Source organism: Phascolarctos cinereus, unplaced genomic scaffold (genome assembly GCF_003287225.1).
Source record: "Phascolarctos cinereus isolate Bilbo 61053 unplaced genomic scaffold, phaCin_HiC Scaffold_4;HRSCAF=312, whole genome shotgun sequence".
NCBI classification, from domain to species: domain Eukaryota; kingdom Metazoa; phylum Chordata; class Mammalia; order Diprotodontia; family Phascolarctidae; genus Phascolarctos; species Phascolarctos cinereus.
In genome coordinates, this window is record NW_027555847.1 from 546,914,874 (window position 1) to 546,935,676 (window position 20,803).

At 40.1% G+C, this 20,803-nt stretch overlaps 1 protein-coding gene across 1 annotated transcript in view; it reads right to left on the reverse strand.

Moving 5' to 3' along the window:
- SCGN (secretagogin, EF-hand calcium binding protein) overlaps positions 1–20,803 on the reverse strand; it is a 69,182-nt gene that overhangs the window by 5,269 nt on the left and 43,110 nt on the right. Inside the window, exons 7-10 of the mRNA XM_020986947.2 lie at positions 9,506–9,561; positions 6,902–6,947; positions 5,211–5,270; positions 2,247–2,315 (exon numbers count right to left, since the gene is read on the reverse strand). Of these exons, the coding sequence (XP_020842606.1) occupies positions 2,247–2,315; positions 5,211–5,270; positions 6,902–6,947; positions 9,506–9,561 (231 nt within the window). The remainder of the gene's footprint in view (positions 1–2,246; positions 2,316–5,210; positions 5,271–6,901; positions 6,948–9,505; positions 9,562–20,803) is intronic.

Consider the following 20,803-nt stretch of genomic DNA (forward strand, 5'->3'; position numbering starts at 1 on the left):
GCAGGATTTAGGCACAGGGAAGGATGGGATCAGTATTTCAGAGATTCAGAAACAGACTGTTTTGAGGGGAATGGGTGGGAAGGAAGTGGATAGTTTGTTGTTTGTTAGTTCCGCATCTCTTTCATCTCCCAGCTCTTAAATAAAGCAACCTGAAAAACAAGTGAAAACAAAACAAAAACAACAGAAGGTGGAGGAAGCCAGGGAAGCTAACTAGGAGGCGTGACAGGAGGAAGAACACTGCCGGCCTGGGGAGCCCTCCATCTCCTACATCCAGGCCTTTGCAAGTGAGTGCGAGGGCCGTTGCGGGAGCAGCGAGAAGGTCAGTATTGCTGGATCCCAGAGTGCACAGAGTGAAGTGTAAGGTAGGAAGGGGCCAGGTTATGAAGAGCGTTACAGGCCGATTGAAAAAGAAAGGAAAAAGAGAAAAGAGAAGGAGGAAAAAGAGGAAGGAAAAAAAAAAGTGAATCTCAGTCTCTTCCTCCGAATAATGAAGGGTGCATTCTAGATAATCCCTAAGTTTCTGGTCACCTCTAGCATTCTCTGATTTCAAGAGGAACACAGAGAAGAAGGAAAGGACTCAAGTAGCAGCAACTTCTTAGAAAAAGACTGGCCAGAGCCAGGAGCCTCCTAGTTGCTTCAGGATTAGGCATCACCATGGTTACTGAAGTCTGCTGGGCAAAAAAGGGAACAGTTGTCAGAGAAGTTTTTCTGCTCAATTGAGACCTAAAGTCTGGGAATAATTTCTATTCCTCAAGTCTGGGTTGAGACCAGAGGGAAAAAGGGAGACGCTGTCAATTGAATTACTTGGGCTTATGACTGCTTCTGTGGTTCGTGGTTATTTCTTGGGTTTGCATTAGCTGGTGATGCATCACTCGGACACATGGAGAATGCTTAGGAAACATTAGTTCCTTGAATGGAGGTTTGTAAGCACCAGGCCTTGAAGGTGAGATAACTCCACAACCATCTAGCTCTCCCCAATCTATGGAGGCAAACAGCTCATGAAGAAGACAGATTTGCCTGTCTAGTTTGTCCTATTGGAAGGGGGTTAATGCTCCGGTCTGGCAGGGCTTTCTATAGTAGAAAGTCCATTTTCTACTACTGGATGTTCCATGGCATTCCAAGTAAATAAAGAAGTCTGTGTAACAAGCAGGTACCATTATCCAACCAGCTAGCAAGCTTCCTGTGTGAAAAGATACCTGCAGAATTCTTATTTAGAGCACCATGTGAAGACATGGAGGTGGGAAATAAATCTAAGTGACTAGGTTTAGTGTATGTGATGAAACTGATGAAATCGAGGAAAGTTATCAGAATTTATTGAAAATTGTTGTTTGTAATAAAAAAGAATTTTTAAAAAGAAAATTAACAGTCAATAAACCTAGTCTCATTCCACAGAAGCCAAACAAAAGACCTTGCCCTTGCCAGCTCTGCTACTTCTTCCATTCCCACTCCCACCCCCACATCCCATTTTGGTAGCAAAGGTAGAGGTAACCCAGGTGGAGCCTGGGATTCTTTGGAGTAAAATCAGCCTGACAATGGTCACTGTGCCTCCTTGGCTGCCAGTCTCTGTGGATTGCTAAGCAAATCCATCCCCAGCAGCTTCCCACATTTTGTGTCTATATTTCACCAAATAAAGGGAGAAGCTACAAATGAATGTTTTAACTTCATCAGGGTAGATAAGTCAATTCAGTTTAATTTTGTCCCAACCTAGACTTCTGAATTAGTCTACCAGGCTAGATTCACTGGATAATTGCCAGCTCTCTGCTTTCCTTTGTCCTGGGGAAACATTACCTAAATTAAGATAACCAAGGCCACTCCAGTCTCCTAAAAGATAAACAGCTATCCCTTACAAGAGGTAAGAGAAGCCCTTAGATCACTAATGGAATACAAATGAGTATATCTCTCAGAGAGAATTAAACTCAGAAATGTGACTTAAATTCTCTTGAGTGCAAGGAAAGCATAACAGCCTCAAATATGGAAATATGTTCAATATTTCAATATTGAATGATAAATTTGGCATTCTTTATGCAGACTCTAGAAGCTCACAGATTCCTTGTCATTTAAATAACAGATGGTTTTAAAAAGAAGTGAAGTTAGAATTTGGGGGGATGTCTTTGGATTTTTACTAAGAGTCAAATGGTGAACAGACAAATGTTTCTGGATGTTTTCTCTTGCATGAACACTTAGAACTGTGTAATTCTGGCAAAGGCCCAGGATAAGAAAAATCTACTTAGCCTCACTGTGATCACCTTGACAAGTTCCATCATATCTTTGACAAATCCATCCACTTCTGGGCCTTCCAAGGCTCCAGTTTTACTCTGAAAGAAAGAAAAAAGTCCAAACAATTGAATGGAGTCAGAAAACACAAGAATAAATGTGGCAGACAGGCCAGGGCAATAATCTTTTCAGTATGCCGATAGATTCCAGGGCTCTGCAGTTGTCTACTTTAGTTTTTTTGTGTAGAACACTGATACACCACGTGAAAATGTTTAAAGAATTAATCCCAAATAAATCTCCCCCAACTAAATGGAAATTGTTCATCCTGAGTGCTTGGGCTCTCTGCAGGCAGAGTTTGCATGAAATATGAATGAATGAAGTACATTGATTTATTTTTTTCTCTCCTTTCAAAATAGCGGAAACTCAGAGCAGGAAGTATTTGTCACACATTTGTGATGGTTGCCTTAAAGTCAATCAAGAGCCACAATATCATGTTTTTGCTCAAAGAATGGTAAAGCATATAATTAGAAACAGAAGATCAAGAGAGATGGTACCAGAGGGGACACATTAGAGTATTCCCGCATGTTCTGAACATAAACAATCGTCTTTCCTTTTGCCCAATGTACATAGCACATAAACACATTTTCTTTATTTTAAGGGTAGGGAATTTATGGAAGGACATGTACAAGAGTCACACAGGATTAGAGTACATAGATGAATTGTCATCTGCTTTGTTGGCAGGAATGCCCACATCAGTGAGTCACGTATTCACTAAAATATGCATGTATGTATACCAAATGTACTACAAATGCAAATATACCCTAAGCTCCTCCCATAAAGTTATCATGAGAATTGTCAATACTCTTCTTCGAAGTTTCTCTGACCACTGCCTCCCCAAATCTGCCCTCCCTTCTATCAGCTCTCCACCCCACTCCTTCTCTTATCCCCTTTCCCTCCTGATTTGCTGTAGGGTAAGATAGATTTCTTTACCCAATTGAATGTGTAAATTATTTCCTCTTTAGCCAGTTCCAACGAGAGTAAGGCTCAAGCATCGTCTGCCAACCCCTCTGCCCCATCTTCCCCTCCACCATAAAACTTTTTTTGTGCCTCTTTAATGTGAGTTTACCCCATTCTACCTGTCCCTTCCTCCTCCCCATATATCCCTCTTTCTCACCCCTTAAGATTTTTTAGATATCATCCTATTATATAGTACATTCACACCTGTACCTTTTGTCTATGTATACTTCTTCTAACTGACCTAATAATGATAAAGTTCCTAGGAGTTACAAGTATCATCTTCCCATGCAGGAATGTAAACAGTTTAACCTTTTTGAATCCCCTATAATTTCTCTTTCGCCTAGCTCAGGTGGATTGCAAACTCAGGTACTATTGTTCCAAATGCAGGACTCCTTTCATGATAGCTCACTGTCTTGAAGTGTCAAGGTTGTTTCTTCCAAGTTCTCATTGTCCTCTGTGCCTTCTTCTTTACACTGTCCTTCTTCAATCTCAAGAAGTCCAATCTCTTGGACTTAGTAGCCAGTTTAGTAATTGTTATTTCCTCCTTCCAATTCAGGGCCAAAAGGATCATAGCATTGAAGAGCTCGAGTTCTGGGTGAGAGGTGGTACATCGGAGGCCATTTGGAGGCCATCTAGCCCATCCTCCTCATTCCACCAATGAGGAAACCAAGGTTCAGAGAAGTTAATTTACTTGATAGAATTCACACAGATGTTAAATTGCAGAGATAGGATTCAAACCCAAGGCCCAAGATAACAAATTCAGCTCTTTTTTCCAGAACATCAGTCCCAAGGAGGCAATAAATTCTCATTTCAAGGAAACCTTGCCTTCATTAGGCCTAGAGTTAACATAGAAATTTTTTGATGTGCTAAAAATGGGGGTCAAAAGAGAAAATGTCCACTTTATATTTGGAATTGATAGAGCAAAAACACATGGACATTAAATGTCTGAACTTTTTTTTTTAACCAGTAGGTGGAGGTATGCACATCAGCCAACAATGGGTAATTACTGGCAAATATGGTGCAAGCCTCACACTTGCAGATTCATTGTATATTTCAACCATAGAATTAACATTCGGCAGGAAATGAGGGGAAATGTATCTTAACAAGTTCCTACATGCATTCTTTTTCCCGTGACCTTGTTTCAAAATGTCTCTCCTATCTTAATCACCCAATTCCTTTTAGCAGAAAGCAGACACAAGCCAGTAGTCCAGGGGTGGGGAACCTTTGGCCGTGAGATCAAGTGTGGTCCTCTAGGTCCTCAAGTGTGGCCCTATTAGGTCAAAGGGCTGTGCTTGAGGACCTAGAGGGCCATATGTGGCCTCCAGGTCACAGGTTCCCCACCCTTGCCTGAGTAGTCAGTTTTGAGTTCAGCAATGTGTTTTGTTGTACATTGATATAAGGGTTCAGTTGCATGTATTTTATTCAGTGTCACAACTTACAGTCTTAGAGTTTTCTGGGACACTGAAGGTTGAGTGACTTGTCCAGGGTCACACAGCCAGTATGTATCAGAGATGGGACTTGAACTCAGGTCTTCCTGACCAAGGCCAGCTCTCAATCCATTACACCAAGCTGCCTCTCTAGATAGCCATTATAACTACAAAATAATACATTTTGTCATTTTCCTCAGCTCCTGAGGCAATTTAAATTAAGCTATTTCAAAAATTTCAAGATAGTTTGATAATTTTTTTCTTTTTGCTTTAGAGGATGGACAAACCCACTTTTAGAAAATAATATGTTTATACACTGCCATTTTTAGTTTGTTCTACCCAATGGCAGTTGGCATGGAATAGTGGGTAAACCTTAGTGGAAATGAAAAATCTTGCAGCCAGAATTTTCGGTGTATTCAAAGGGTATGGAGGCCCTATCATAGGAGTTCGAATGGTGTTCATTTGAGTGGCTATACAATTTTCTAACCTCAAGAGCTCCAAAAGTTTAACTCAAGAGTCTTAAAAGTATAACACAAAGAATAAGGTACTTACAACATCATAATGGGCAAAGATTTTCTCAAAATCCCTCTTTCTTTCTTCAGTACTACAGGCCTAGGAGGGAGGGAAATTGCATCAGGGACAATTCAAGATGTCCAAAATAGAACTCATTATCTTCCCCTTACCCCAATAATCCCCTCTTCTGAACTTTCCTCAGCTCCTAGGCTAGCAATCCTCACTGTCACCCCCCATATTGAATCCATTGGCAAATTTTGTTTCTACCTTTACAATATCTTTCATGTGTGTTCCCTTTTCTCCACTCAGGTGACCTTAGGTTGGACCCTCATCACCTCTCATCTGGACTACTCTTAACTCGTCACCCTGCCTTTAATCTCCTGCCGCTCCAATCCATCTTCCACTCAGTTGCCAGAGGTATTTTTCTAAAATGTTCTAGTTATATCATCCTGCACTCCTGCTCTACAAGGAAGCTCCATGGTGCTCTAAAACCTTCAGGAACAAATAGCAACTCTTTTGTCTGGCATTTAAAGGTCTCCATAACGTGGCCTCTTTTTACCTTTCTAGCCTTACACCTTATTCCTTTCTACCTACAATGCTAGCTACAATGGCCTGTTTGCTGCTCCTCAAACCACCTCCTATCTGTGAACTTTTGCACTGGCTGTTTCTCATGCTTGGAATGCTCTGCTCCCCTTCTTTCCTTCCTTTCTTCCTTTCTTCCTTCCTTCTTTCCCTCCTTCCTTCCTTCCTTCCTTCCTTCCTTCTCTCCCTCCATCCCTCCTTTCTCTCTCTCTTTCTTTCCTTTCTTTTTTCTCTCTTTCCTTTTTTCCCCTTCCTCCCTCTCCCCTTCCCTTCCTCCTTTCTTTCTTTCTTTCTTTCTTTCTTTCTTTCTTTCTTTCTTTCTTTCTTTCTTTCTTTCTTTCTTTCTTTCTCTTTCTTTCTTCCTTCCTTCCTTCCTTCCTTCCTTCCTTCCTTCCTTCCTTCCTTCCTTCCTTCCTTCCTTCCTTTCTTTCTTTCTTTCTTTCTCTCTCTCTTTCTTCCTTCCTTCCTTTCATTTTCTCTCACTCTTTCTATTTTGTATTTAATTATTTTCTCAAATAAAGATCCACTTTCTCCCCCCTCAATTCCCCCTACCCCTCATTGAGAAAGCAAGAAAAATAAAATCCCCTGTTACAACCATGTGTAGTCAAGCAAAACAAATCCCCAGATTGGTCATGACTAAAAAAAAAAAAGTAGTCTCAATTTCTTGAGTCCTGAGTCTGAGGTGTGGCTTCTTTGAATACTCAGCTCAAATCCCACCCTCTGCAGATAGCCTTTATTGGACACTTAGCTTCTCATTGAAGGGTAAGGGGAGGGCTACATTCACATAGTCTGTATATATCTCATATCCGACTTGGTATGTACTTGTTTCCTTTATTAGAATCTGCACTCCTTGAGAGTACAAACTGTGCAGTTGTTTTTTGTTTTTCCTTTATTAAGTTCTTAGCACAGTCCCTGGCATAGAGCAAGCATTTAATAACTGCTTGTTGAGTGACTGCCACACAAGGCCATTAGGGGTCAGGGTCCCCTTTGTATACTTCAGTCTGTAGTTCCATTGAATCCTCTCTGAGTCACTTCAGCAGCCAACAAGTGAAAACCCAAATCTCCAATGATTTTTTCCCCTCCTTCACTCTTCCCTTTAAATCTATTGACAATGGCATACATTACTCTAGAGAAATACTGCTACTTACATCCATTTTAAACTGAAGCAGGAAGTTTTCCTGGAGAGCCAGAATCCTATATGGAGAAAAAAACCCAGAGTCACCTGTGAGTGACTGTTGCCAGAGCTTCAGGTTATGTGACAAAGTAAGTCTTTTCTGAACAGGATGGATACTTCTTCCTGAGAATTTGCTCAGTCAAACAGTTCTGTCAAAGGCAGAACTTCAGCTCAGGTCTTTTTGACCTGAGGGGAGCTAGGTGGTACAGTGGATAGAACACTCTGCCTGGAGTCAGAAAGACCTGAATTCAAAGGTTACCTCTTCCATATAGCAGGCGCCAGGGACGTGGCGCCCCTTTGATTTGGAAAAATTTGTGTAAAATTTTTTGGCCATCCCTTTGTGCCAGAGAAGAAGTCCAATTTTTTTTTCTTTTCCTTTTATGGGGTATTTACAGTATCTGTTTTGTAAAATTTGGCTTAAGAATTTGGTCATAGGCTCGGTGTCAGCTGCTGGGCTTCATGTGTCATCTGCAACTTCCACAAAATTACCCCAAAATTCTCATTTAATTTCTTAAGCTGACTGGAGACATATTGAAATCATGATGGGGAAAGTCGAGATGTGGAAGGGATAACTGTATTACCTCAAATGTTTAATAGCTGTGTAACCCTGGGCAAGTTATTTAACCCAGTCACCTACCTCAGTTTACTCATCGTAAAATGGGGATAATAATAGCACCTATGTCCTAGGGTTGTTGTGAGGATAAAATGAGATGATATTTGTAAAGTGTTCTGCAAACCTTAAAGCACTATATAAATGCAAGCTATTATTATTACTATTACAAATTATTATTATTATTATTATTACTCTAGTGCTTAAATGCTTGCTGAATTCCTTACTGTTCAGGTGATTGTAATAATTAAGTAACTGTTGCCTCATGCTGGAAGGGAGGTGATTTTGGCTTCTTGCTCATTATGTATACAAAGTACAAGCACCGACTGGTTCTACTTAGCTCTAGCTTTGATTCCAGGCTGAGGACCCCTGAGTTCAGAGATCCTTATCACCAGGTAATGAATTTTTCTGGCTGTCACAATTCATAAAACTGTCTGCTAAGGTACTGCAGTATTGCTATCTGTCTTGGCAACAAGAACATCTACACAGATGAGATCATGAACCTTTGAAGTTCTGTACTATGAATAATTTACATTTCTATAATGTCATACGTTATAAAGTGTTTTCATTATCTAATGTGATTACCACAACAAGTCTGCCAGGTAGGTAATATTACACCTATTTTCCAGAGGAAGAAACTGAGTTTCAAAGAGAAAAAGGGATTTGCCCAAGCCACAGTGAATAAGGGATACAACCAGAATTTATGATGCAGAAGAATAATAAATGGTCTTTGTGAAACCTCCAGACATATATAAAACAAGTTAGTTTCTTTTTTTCATTCCATAGTTCTTTTTTTATTAATTTATTTTGATTTATCAACAATCACTTCCATAAGCTTTTGAGTTTTAAATTTTTCTCTCCCTCCCTCCCTGCCTCTCTCCCCAAGATGGCGCACAAGCTGATATATGCTATTCATATACATTCCTATTAAACGTATTTTCACATTAGTGATAAGTTAGTTTCAAAAAATTGAATTTTCATGATTAAGGGTGCTTTGTTGTATATAAAACATTTCTGCCTTGAAATTCCCTTTCCTCCACTTATTTCTTATGATCACCCTTCAGATTATACTTGCCTCCCTACTCAAGACAGCTGCCTTATCTGAGAAAAGACTCCTACTTTAGCTAGTGACACCTCTGCACATTGACCACTCCTATGTAATAATCTGTTCCATTTATTTCCGTGAATTACAGGCTCCTAGACTGACTGTTGGAAGGGACCTTAGGGGTCACTTAGGCCCACTCTCTGGTTTTACAAATTAGGCAAGCCCCAAGAGGAATAGTGAGTTGGCCAAGGTCACACAGATAGTAAATGGCAGACTGACTCAAAACCAGGACCTCTTACTCAAGGTCCATTGGGTGCTTATTCTAAAGTGTGGCCCTTTAAAAAAAATACTGAAATCTGGGGCTCTGTATGAAGCAATCTGTTGTCTCACTGAAAGTGCTACATTTGGAACATGCTGGTCACTAGCTCCAAGACAGACTGCCCTCTCCACTCCCCCCTTTCCAGCTTTTCTCTATGTGTTGTCTTTCTCTACTAGAATAGAATCTCTTTGAGGGCAGGCACCTTACTATGTGACTAGGACATAATAAGTGCTTAATTAATTTTTATTTATCTGTTAGGAATTGAGATCTCACAACTGGGCTTAAATTTATCTAAAGAATAAAAATTTAATAGGAGACAAGAAAAACACACTTTCCTGTGTCTGAAGCCATTTGTCCTGTTTTATGCCTTATATACTCTATCATTTCCACAAATGAGGGCCCTAGATATGAATGTTGGAGTCAAGAGATCAGATTTCGAATTTATGCTTTGACACTATCCAACTCTTGCTTTAAAGGAAAAACCCTAAATGCTCCTTTGTGCCCAGACTCAATCTCTGTTGTCCAAATAAGATGAATTTAATGTATTTTCACAACCTTATGGAGTTTGCTTCAAAACCCACTGAATTTTTTTAATATTGCTGACCTTGCCAAGTCATTCAGATCCAACTGGCCATCTTTGTTTTTGTCAAAGATCTTCATCTGGAAAGAAGAGAAAATAATCATGAAAAGGTTGATTTTGATAAGCCTGGCTAAGCAAGTCTATGGGTATGGATCCTATAGAAAGAAGCAGGAAAGGAATTCCAAAGTAGTCTCAAGAAAGCTCACGTCAAAAAATTTACTAACATTGTTATCCTTCCCACTCCTTGCCCTCTACCCACCCTCTCATCAAATATATAATATCTCAACTGCATGAAAGAGAACATTCTCTCCAAGAAACTGTGACACCACAGTTAAGTGGTAGACTGGGAATAGTGATGTGTTGAATAATGTGATGAGAATGGAAGGGTAGGAAGTTTTGGTTGAAAGGAGAATTTTAAAGTCTTGGAGATGGTGAGATTTTCCACAGTGGTAACGTCTAAGGTGTGGTAATAGAGGTAAAGGTAATTTAGGAATTCGAAGAATTGCAGAAAACTGAGGAGTTTGAAGAATTGAGATGGGCATTTTGCTAGAGCTGTTGCCGACACAAATGTTGAGGTCCTGGAGGATGATTTCAGGGAATGGACCAGAAAGGGAGACCACTACTAAAGGGAGTCAGCTACTAAAATCATTGAGAACATTGGGAGAAGTATTTGCACAAGTCAATAGATAACTATAGCCAGGATGAGAAGAGTGGGGTAAATACTGGGAGAACAGTAGTGCTTATCATTCAATTCAATTCAGCAAGCATTAATTAAGTGAAGTCCTGGTAAGTTCTGAAATTTAACTAGAATGATCCTTGCCTTCATGTGCCTCACAATGTAGAAGGGCAGCTAGGTAGCACAGTGGATAGAGCATTGGGCCTGAAGTCAGGAAGACTCGTCTTTTTGACTTCACATCTGGCCTCAGACACTTCCTAGCAGTGTGACTCTGAGCAAGTCACTTAACACTATTTGTCTCAGTTTCCTCATCTGTAAAATGAACTAGAGAAGGAAATGGCAGACCACTCCAGTATCTTTGCCAAGGAAACTCCAAACGGGGTTACAAAGAGTTGGACGTGACTGAAAAATGACTCAACAACAACAACTAGTAGGGAGATGTGTCATATACACAGAGAGCTATAATACATAATATTGTATAAAGGCATTAGAGAAATTCAGCAAGTGCTCCATGAGTATCTGCAAGAAGGTTGTAGCTCCCAGAGGGAATCCTAGAAGGCTTCAGAGTGGAGGAGTTAGCTGTTTATCATTGAATGAGTCAGAGCTGTGATGTCCTTCAAAAGCAGAGGGGCATTTTACCCCACCCCTATTTACCTGTATGGCTCCTACTTGTGTATTTGTGCACGGACATTTCTGTGTAGAATTATGTGGTGAAGTAATTCTCTCTCTAGCTGCAGATAGTTTTACTGTCTGCAGTTTAAACTGAAACACAAGTTTTCTGGGAAAGGCACCTTAGACCAGGAGTTGGGAGACAAGATTTCTGGCTTTAAGTAGCTGTGTGATGTGGGTAAGTCACTTTGTCTGCTTCTCTGCCCAACGTTAGTGGGTCCTGTGAGATCAAATATTCTATAAAACTAGCTGAGCTCTGCCAGTCCTTTTCAGATTCAAGTTTCCATGATAATTTGAAGACTTGCTGAAGGAAAAATCCTATGTAAGCAAATCCCCTTTCCCGTCAGCAAGTGTGATCCTTCAGAGTAAGCTCTGCTGACTGAACAAGCCAGGAATTCTAGGGCTCCCACAGCTACAGCCAGGCTTGTCAAGGGGCTAACTGTTTCAATGATGATAAAAGCACCCTCACGGGCAGTTGTTGGGGTGTGAAACATTGGTGAGATAGATTTAGGTTCTCAAAAACTCTGGCTTAGTTACTTTTCCTCTCATTCCAGTCACAGCTCAAACCCAGACAGCGATGGAAGTTCCATCAATCAACCAATCAATGACTCCACAAGCATCCATTAGTTAGACTATATGAGTCTGCTCTGTTCCATTCAACAAACATTTATAAATGCCCACCTCTTCCAGAGCACTGTACTAGGGCCCTAGAGACATGCACATTTCAGGTTAGACCAAGTATTAGAGTTCATGGAGTTTACAATCCAGTACCTCCATTTTCCACTTTCGTGCACAAGTCACACCTCAAACTCCCCATGCTGGGAATTCCTGGCCTGCTCACCCCTGCCTCTCAGAATTTTTATCTTCCTTCACTTGATATTTACTTGCCTGTGTACATGCCGCAGCACTCACTCCTTACCAACTCCTCCCCCCACAGGATGTATGTCTCTTGAAGGCAGGGACTGTTTCATTTATAGCTAATAATAGTTAGCATTTATATAGCACTTTAAGGTGTTACAAAGCACTTTACAAATATTATTTTATTTCATCCTTACAGCAATCCTGGGAGGTAAGTGATATTAGTATCCCCAATTTTACAGATAAAGAAACTGAAACAAACCGATGTTAAGTAACTTGCCCAGAGGCACATAACTAGTAAGTGTCTCAGGCTGGATTAGAACTCAGGTCTTTCTGACTCCAGGCCCAGTGCTGTATCTAATGCACCACTTACCTGCCACATATTTGATCTTATATTCCTAAAGCCTACTATCTGAAGTGTAATATGGTGGTCCATAGATGGAGCACTGGGCCTGAAGTCGGGAAGACTCATCTTCCTGAGTTCAAATCTAGCCTCAGACACTTACTAGTTGTGTGACCCTGGACAAGTCACTTAAGCCTGTTTGCCTCAGTTACCTCATCTGTCAAATGAGCTGGAGAAGGAAATGGTAAACCACTTCAGTATCTCTGCCCCCAAATGGAGTCAAGGAGAGTTGGACATGACTGAAAAATGACTGACCAATGACTAGAGCAGCGGCAACATGTAGGGCTTGTTTATTCACATGTGTATCTTTGCTTGATACTGCATTTGGGCAATTAGTTGAACCCATAAATGAACAGGAGGAGGTGAAGGGGGAGGTGCATTAACTTTGGAAAATTGCAGAGACTCTTAATGACCCCAAGCTTCCCTCTGAAAAAGGCTCTTCTGTAGAATAATAGTATTCAGGTGATTCATGGCTACAAGAAAGGTAACAACTCCAGTGTGTGAAGAGCTGAAAATGAGTATCATTTAGAGCACAATGGAAAGGTGGATGTCAGGTATGAGTCAGCTGCCGCATATTGTACGCCATTAGTCGAGAAGGGGAAGTGGAGTAAAGGATGTCATTTCAGAAATATAGGAGCCTAAAAGAAGATGAGACGGTCACATGGTAAGAGGGAGAAATAGCTTCCCTGGTATCCTTATAGCATTGTGAAAAAGAGGGAGGCTCCCCACATATTGCATGCAGCCCCTGTGATATGGGCTATGGATGAATAGGTGCAGAGCTGATGGGTCACTGTCTGCATAATTAGACAGAATACCCACAAGGATGAGTCCACAAACCCAATTCTGTATTGGAGCATCCCTTGCACCTAGTGCCATGTGCTTGGTAGATACTTTGTAAATGTTTGTTGAACTCAAATGAATAGGGGAACATGCCACATATTCAAGTAACTATTATTATTATTTTTTAAAATCATACATGCTAAGTACATTAGAGTGGTATAATCAAAGGGCCAGGTGAGGTCTGAGGGGAGAAAAGTCCCTCTAAAATTGGGGTTGATTAGGGAAGGTTTCATGGAGTATTGGTGCATGAGAAAGCACAGGACAGGTAGAGGAGATGAGAAGCAGTCCAGCTTGGTTGCAGTAAGGAGTGTGTAGAGGGGCGTAGCATGAGATAAGAATGGGCAGGTAGGATGAGGCAAGGGTGTATTTCAGAAGGCTTTGACTTCCATATTAAGGAGCTGACAGCTTACATCCATCATGCTATTACTATCCTGTTCATATTGCAATTGGGAAGGAAAGCACCTCAGCCAAAACGAATTAGGTATATGTTCTATAGCCCCAGCCTAGTGGTTCTCAAGTAATGGTAATTTGATGTTCATTTCTCCATCAGTCTAGCCTCAGAACATATTTGCAGAAGAGTCATGGGATTTCACTGAGCCTCACTCTTTCCAACAGATTCTTAGAGACAGGACATTTCTCCTGAGAGTTAATGGACCAAACCTACATGGGGCTTAAAACTATATGCATAGAAGCATTATGGGCTCAGAACTTGTCTCCATCATGAGCCGCCACTGTACACAGATTTCTGAACCAGATCAGATTTCAGTTACTGCTAAATAGTTTATGAATGATGTTCTCTGGGTTTTGTCCTAGCACAGCTCCCTTAGCTAATTTCTTTTAAAATTTTATTAATACACTATATTTTTATATCACAGATGTGATACCCAGTGACCTTTATATGCACCATTCCACACATGCAGTCCTTCACCTCTGTACTGCAAGAAAGGAAGTATATTTTATTATCTATTCTCCAGGACTAAGATTGGTCAATGCGATCAATTGGCAGTTTGTGCCCTCTTTTTCATTACCGTAAAATGTTCTTTCATGTAATAATATTCATTGTTGTAAATATTTTTTGTTATTGTATAATTTTCTTTGGGCATTTAATAAATACTTGTTAATTAATTTACTCAGCATCAGTTCATATAAGTCTTCACTTGTTTCTTCCTATTCCTCATTTCTTATGGCACAATAAAATTCCATGACATTTATATACCACAACTTGTTCAGGGATCTCCAAATAGATGGGCAATCATTTTGTTTCAAGTTGCTGGCAATTATAAAAATGTTAGCTATGCATATTTGGGAACATATGAGACCTTTCCATCTTTGATCTCTTTCAGGTTTATACCCAGTACGAGGACCTCAGGTTAAAAGAATAAGGAACAATTCTATGATTTTTCTGTATATTGAAAAAAAATCCCCCCCCCCGAATTGTTGGACAGAGTTCACAGCTACACCAAAAGTACCCTAGTATGTGTGGTCTATCTTCTCAAAGGGCTTCCAACTCAGGGGTGGGGAACCGGTGGCCTCAAGGCCACATGTGACCCTCTAGATCCTTAAGTGCAGCCCTTTGACTGAATCCAAACTTCCCAGAACAAATCCCCTTAATAAAAGGATTCGTTCTGTAAAACTTGGACTCAGTCAAAAGACCACACCCAAGGACCTAGAAGGCCACATGTGGCCTTGAGGCCACAGGTTCCCCACCCCTGAACTCAAGACTATTTCTGTCTTTTGCTATCTTTGCCAGTCTTCTGTGTATAAGAGAAAACTTCAGCATAGTTTCATTTGTATATCCCCTCTCTATATCACGATAGATGGTTTCATGAGTTGTGGCCAAAAAAAAGTAATCATCTGGGTGCCAGCCCTCTGGTGATGAACTTCTCCAAATTTGGCTAAATGAGTCACAGAAATAGAATCACAGAATTTCAGAATTGGCAGAGACTTTAGCACCCATCTTAGTCCAACCCATGCCTGAAAACAAATTCCTTTTAAAACATACATAAAAAGTGGTTATTCAACCTTTGCTTGAAGACCTCCAACGATAGAAGAGTACATGCCCTCTTAAGAAAGCCTATTGATACATTCAAGAAGCCAATTGTTAGGAACTTTTTCCTTACATCAAGCCAAAATTTGTTTCTTTTCATTTTCTACATAATGTACTTAGTTCTTCCCTCTGGGACCAAACAGGTCAATTCTAACTCCTGTTCACTTGACAGCCCTTTAGATACTTTAAGATAGTATTCTCTTCTCCAGCTCATGTGTCTGCAATTTTTTTCAACAGGCTATTTTACTCATGAATTTGAGGCCCTTCATCATCCTAGTTATCTTCTTCTGAATACTCTCTTGTTTGTTATCTGTAACCCACCTTATATTTTGTAAGTTGATTTTTTAAATTCAGAGGTAAGAGTTCCCATATATTCCTATTCAATCTCATTCCACTCTATTTTGCCTGATATTCTAACCTGTCAAGAATTTTTGCATTCTGATTTTTTCATTTGCTGTGTTAGCTATTCCTCTCTACCTCAAAATGTTCAATCTATCACTGCAAAAATACTAGCATAAGAACTAGAACACTTAGGCTCTTCTCCGCCCCCCCCCCCCAATAGCTGTTAGTAGATGGCTATTGGGTAGTTGCTTAACTGAACTGAAGGCAGTTTTTTTCCTCATTCCAAACAAAACTGACCATACTTAAGATAGAAAGAAGATTAGAGTCTAACCCAGGGGTTAAATATTTGTGTGTCAGTCTTTTCTGGCAATCTGGTGAAACCCACATATCCCTTCTTAGCATTATATTTTTAAATGCATAAAAATAATACACTGGATTTCAAAGAAAGCCGATTACATTGAAAATGCAATTTAAGGACCCTTGATAACTATTCTTAATGCCATAGTTCAGGATTTGAGTGACCAGGAAGAGTCTATAAATGTGTCTTTGGAAGAGACTCAGGTGAATAGTTCATGCTTACTGACTAAATTTATCAATATAGCTTTTTGACTTGACCCTAAAGCTTCATGGTCCTTTATAGTTGTGTCTGGGCCTTGTAAATGAGGAAGAAGCTTTGGAAATGGGGAATTTCTGGGAACTACCAAATAGGGAAAAGGCATTTAATTCAATTCTTTTGGTTTTATCTCTGGCAAGAATATTAAGACTGTTGTTTTTATTCTTCTAGTAATATATCTAATCATTAGTTACTGGACAAAGATCTCATATTTAGAGTATCAAGAGAATGGTTTATGTTTATAGATGGCCTAAAAACCGGCACATTCTTAGCATCCTTTGCCCCCCTTTCTACTACTCTGTTATCAACTTGGCAGAAATTAAAGGAGACTACACAGGAATAGGGGCCATTTTATGTTTCACGGGTTCCCATGGCCAGTTCTACATTTTTTTGTGCCTACTATTTAAGCATTGAAATATGACTTAAAACCTTCTCTTAAGAAGCTGATAATCTAATGATGGGGGGAGAAGCCATGTACACAGGTAACTATGACAAAAGGGAAAATGAGATAAGTACAATGGAGAAATCCAGGCAAGGTGCTAGGAGGAATCTGAGGAGAGTGATGACTAAAGATCACAGGATCATAGGATCATCAGTTTGGAGCTGAAAGGGATCTTTGAGGCCATTACATTGAGCCTCTTCATTTTACAGATGAGGGAACTGAGGACCAGAGAGGTTAAGTGAAATGTCTGAGGACAAATTCAAAACTAGGTCATCCTGACTGCAAGTCTAGTGCTCAAACTATCTGGATATGGGAAGGGATTATAGAAGGAAGTAGAAAATAACATCCAGATGGTGTTACAATGGAAATGAGTATGTGTTGGGGGGGAGGCAGAGGATAGGATTATAGGCAGCTTCATGAAGGAGGTGGCCTCTGATTTGAGTCTTGAAGGAAGGCAGCAACTTCAATAGACAGAGATTAAGGGTGGATAGTAGAGTATGATGTTCATTCTTGGCATGGGACATGGCAAGAACAGAAGGCATAGAGACAAGAGGGAAAAAAAGAGAGAATTAGAGGCAGAAACTGGTTCAGTCTGGTTAGGTCATATACTCTCTGAAGGGGAGTCATGTGAGATAAGTCTGGAAAGCTAAATTAGAGACAGATAAAGCAATTCATTTAAGACAATGAAGACTTATATTTTTATTATACTACTATGTTAGTATGTTTAAAGTGGTTTTTAATGACAATCTGACATTCATATAGAAAAGAGATTGGAAGGAAGACCTTCTAGAGGCAGAAAATGTAGTTAGGAGGTCTTTGCAGTGGTCTGAATAAAAGATTTTAAGGGACTAAACCAGGTTATTGTTAATGGGAATATCATGGGAATAGGGACTGCACCTGTGATCTCATTGGTATTAGGAATTCCCAGATGAGTAAACACATTCTGCCAACGAAGGTTGGCACCTTCTCTCCAACTTTTCAATCTTAGAGAGTTGCTTATAGTACTGAAAGTTGACACATACCCAGACTATGTCAGAGACTGGAACTGACCTAGCTCCTTTACATTTGTCTACTTCAGCCTCACCTTTTAATTTTACTGACTGGTTATATGATCTTAATTTCTCCACAGGGTTTTACTAAAGCCTACTTTTCAAAAAATAAAATTAAAAAAAATTCTCTATCCAGATCACTAATTTTTTCTTTTTCTCCCCGCCTCATGCTGATGGCACATCCTTATTACATGTCATACATGGACTTCATTAACATGCTGTTTGTTTACTTCCTTGCCCAGACCACTAATTAGGAAGTTAAATAAGACCAGATCAACAGAATCTTCCTTTCCACTGTTCATTGAGTACATTACCAAGATTCATCTAGCATTTTTATCAATTTTTAAATGTTACCACACTCATCCAAGCCATCTTGAAATCATTTACTAAGTAAAACCTCTGAAGTGAAGCATTTGATTAGGAAGGGAGGAAGGAAGGGAGGAAGAGAGAGAGGAAGAGAGAGAGAAAGAGAGAAAGAGAGAGAGAGAAAGAGAGAAAGAGAGAAAGAGAGAAAGAGAGAAAGAGAGAAAGAAAGAAAGAAAGAAAGAAAGAAAGAAAGAAAGAAAGAAAGAAAGAAAGAAAGAAAGAAAGAAAGAAAGAAAGTTGCCTGAGCAGCAGCAGAGTGTGCTAAGTCCCACATCCTGTGGCACCCTGCTACTGTTCCCCTTGCAGTTGTCTTCTTGCACACAGTTCTGAACAGCAGCAGGCCTGGTGGGGTGCCTTAGGACACGCACCGTTTCCATCATCCAGACTGTTTCCAAAATAAGCTCTCTGGACAGAGTCAGTTACTGTTACTCTTTCACGTCAGAAAATGAATGAATGTTTAAGATACTCATCAAATGCATCCAGTCTTATAGATAGGTTCCAAAAGTCTCCATATGGAAACATTTTAATTGACCAAGTACTCTTTTCAACAGACATTAATTCAATGTCCCTTTGTGTTTGAGCAAGCTTCAGCCTCCATGAACTTTAGAAGGAAAGAAGAGAGGGATAGAGAAATGGAAAGAGAAAATGAGATAAATGAAGGAGAGAGATTAATGAGTGAAGAGAGGAGGGAAGGAGAAAGACAGAGAGAGAGAAATGGAGGCGATAGATGAGAGAGTCAGGAGGAGGAGAAGGAAAGAGATTAATAATGAAGGGAGAGAAAAATGGAGAGCAGGAGGGAGAAAGAGGAGGAGAGAAGTGAAGGAAGAACGATTAATGAATGGAGAAATAGAAATATGTAGAGAAGGAGGAAGATGGAGAAAGAGATAAAAGAGATAAGGGGGAAGGAGGGCAAGAGGAGAAATAGGAGGGAAAAGAAAAAGGAGAGAGGGAACAAGATGGAGAGAGAAGAAGAGGGAGGGGGAGATAGAAGGGCAGGGAGAGAATGAATATAATAGACCAAAGTGGTATTACATAATGCAGAGCTTTGAGTGAAGAAGATCTGGGTTCAAATCTCACCCCTGGTCCTTATTAGCTATTTCTGCTTAGTCAGTGGAAAGATCATAGATCTTTCCTATTTAAAAAAAAAACAGCCTTCATTTATGAGATAAGATTTTACTGATCTTATCTTAGTTGATCTTCATCACTACCCTGTGAAGAATCCTTGCCTAAAGCAAGTATTCTTATGCCCAGTTTACAGATGAGGAAACTGAGGTATAGTGACTTGCCCAACATGATGTCAGTAAGTGGCAGTCAGGGTTTGAATTCAAGCCTTCTGATCAAGTCCAGTGTGCTTTTCATGACACCATGCTTTTTCCACCTTGAATTCCTCCCAATTCAAATGCAGAGACCATTAAGACAAAATCTCTGTCTAAGCAGAGTGGTAGGAGTTTAGTGGCACTTGTTAGTTACTTTTGTTGTTCAATCATTTCAGTCATGTCCAACTCTTCATGACCTCATTTGGGGTTTTCTTGGCAGATACTGAAATGGTTTGCTATTTCCTTCTCCAGCTCATTTTACAGATGAGGAAACTGGGGTAAAGTGACTTGCCCAGGACCACACAGCTAGTAAGTAAGTGTCTGAGGCCAGATTTGAACTCAAGAAGATGAGTCTTCCCGACTTCAGGCCCAGCACTCTATCCACTGCCACCTAGCTGCTGTGTTAGTTACTAGCAGTGTTAGTCTATCCATTGTAAAGCACTGTCTCAACCCTTAGCTCTCTCTATATTCTTGAGAACACTTCCCTCTCCCACAACAGTGCTTTTCTGACTTTTCTACTTTCCCAATGACTTTCTTCACCACAGCTCCTATTGATTATATAATAGGATGTCAATTATTGGGACTATTTGTGGACTTAATGAGTTAGAAAATTACCTTTTCTGGCTAATCAGCCTGGTTGTTGGGGGTTGGAGACAAGCCTGATAATCAAAGTGCTGCTGTGTTATTTTCTTTTAAAAAGCCACACTTTTTCCTTGTGGCCTTTCCCTCAACTTGTGTGTTTTATTCTCTACTGGATTTTTTGATCAGTCTTCAGACAGAGCATTAGGGAACCATGTAGATGGCATTCTTGGTTGTTTTGCTATTCTTCCTTTTCAAAGGAGTTCAAAAGTTGTAGAATATTAGGCATCCAGACTTTAATTTAAGGATTGCTGTAATATCTGCTGCTAGAACATGTCTTGACCTTTCCTTCCACAATACTTCATGCTGCTTCCTCACCTCCCTTCATTTGTTGAATTCCTATCCATTCCTTTTGTCCATCCAATTTAAATGCCATGATTTCCCTCAAGGTGAAGAGAAAGAGGTCCACCAGGATTCTCCACCCCCCCCCCCACAGCACTTGTTTCTAGCTCTGTAACTCACTTACCACTGTAACAACTGTATTATAGTATGTATTCAATCTCCCTTCTAAACTGCAACCTCTCTGAGGCAGGGACTGTCTCTTATCTAGATGTTGGTTCTCCTTAAGCCCTTGACATAATGCCCTGCATACACTAGTTAGTTAATAAAAGTGATAAAATTTGTGGGATGAATGTTGTTAAATGTATGGGAGAGGATACTAATAAATGGGAGGAATTCAAAAGAGTTTTCTATAGGAGGTGGTCTTGAAGCATGCTAGTGATCATAAGAAGCAAAGGTGAAGAGGATAAACATTCTAGGCATGAGGGTCAGCCTGTGCAAAAGACAGAGATAGGATGTAAAATGTCATGCACAGGGAAGAGTAGAGCAATTGGATTGGATCCTTCAGTTCGTGATAAGGAGTAGTATGAAATTAGCCTGAAAAAGTTGGGAGGAGAGATGACACAAAAAGAGAGTTTGGTCAACAGTGGCCAATGCTGCAGAGGGTTCAAGATGGACGAGGACTGAGAAATGTCATGGGATTCAGCAACTAAGAGATCATTAGGGACCTTGGAGCAACAATCATTCAAGGGGTGGGATCACAAGCCAGATTTCAAGAGGTTC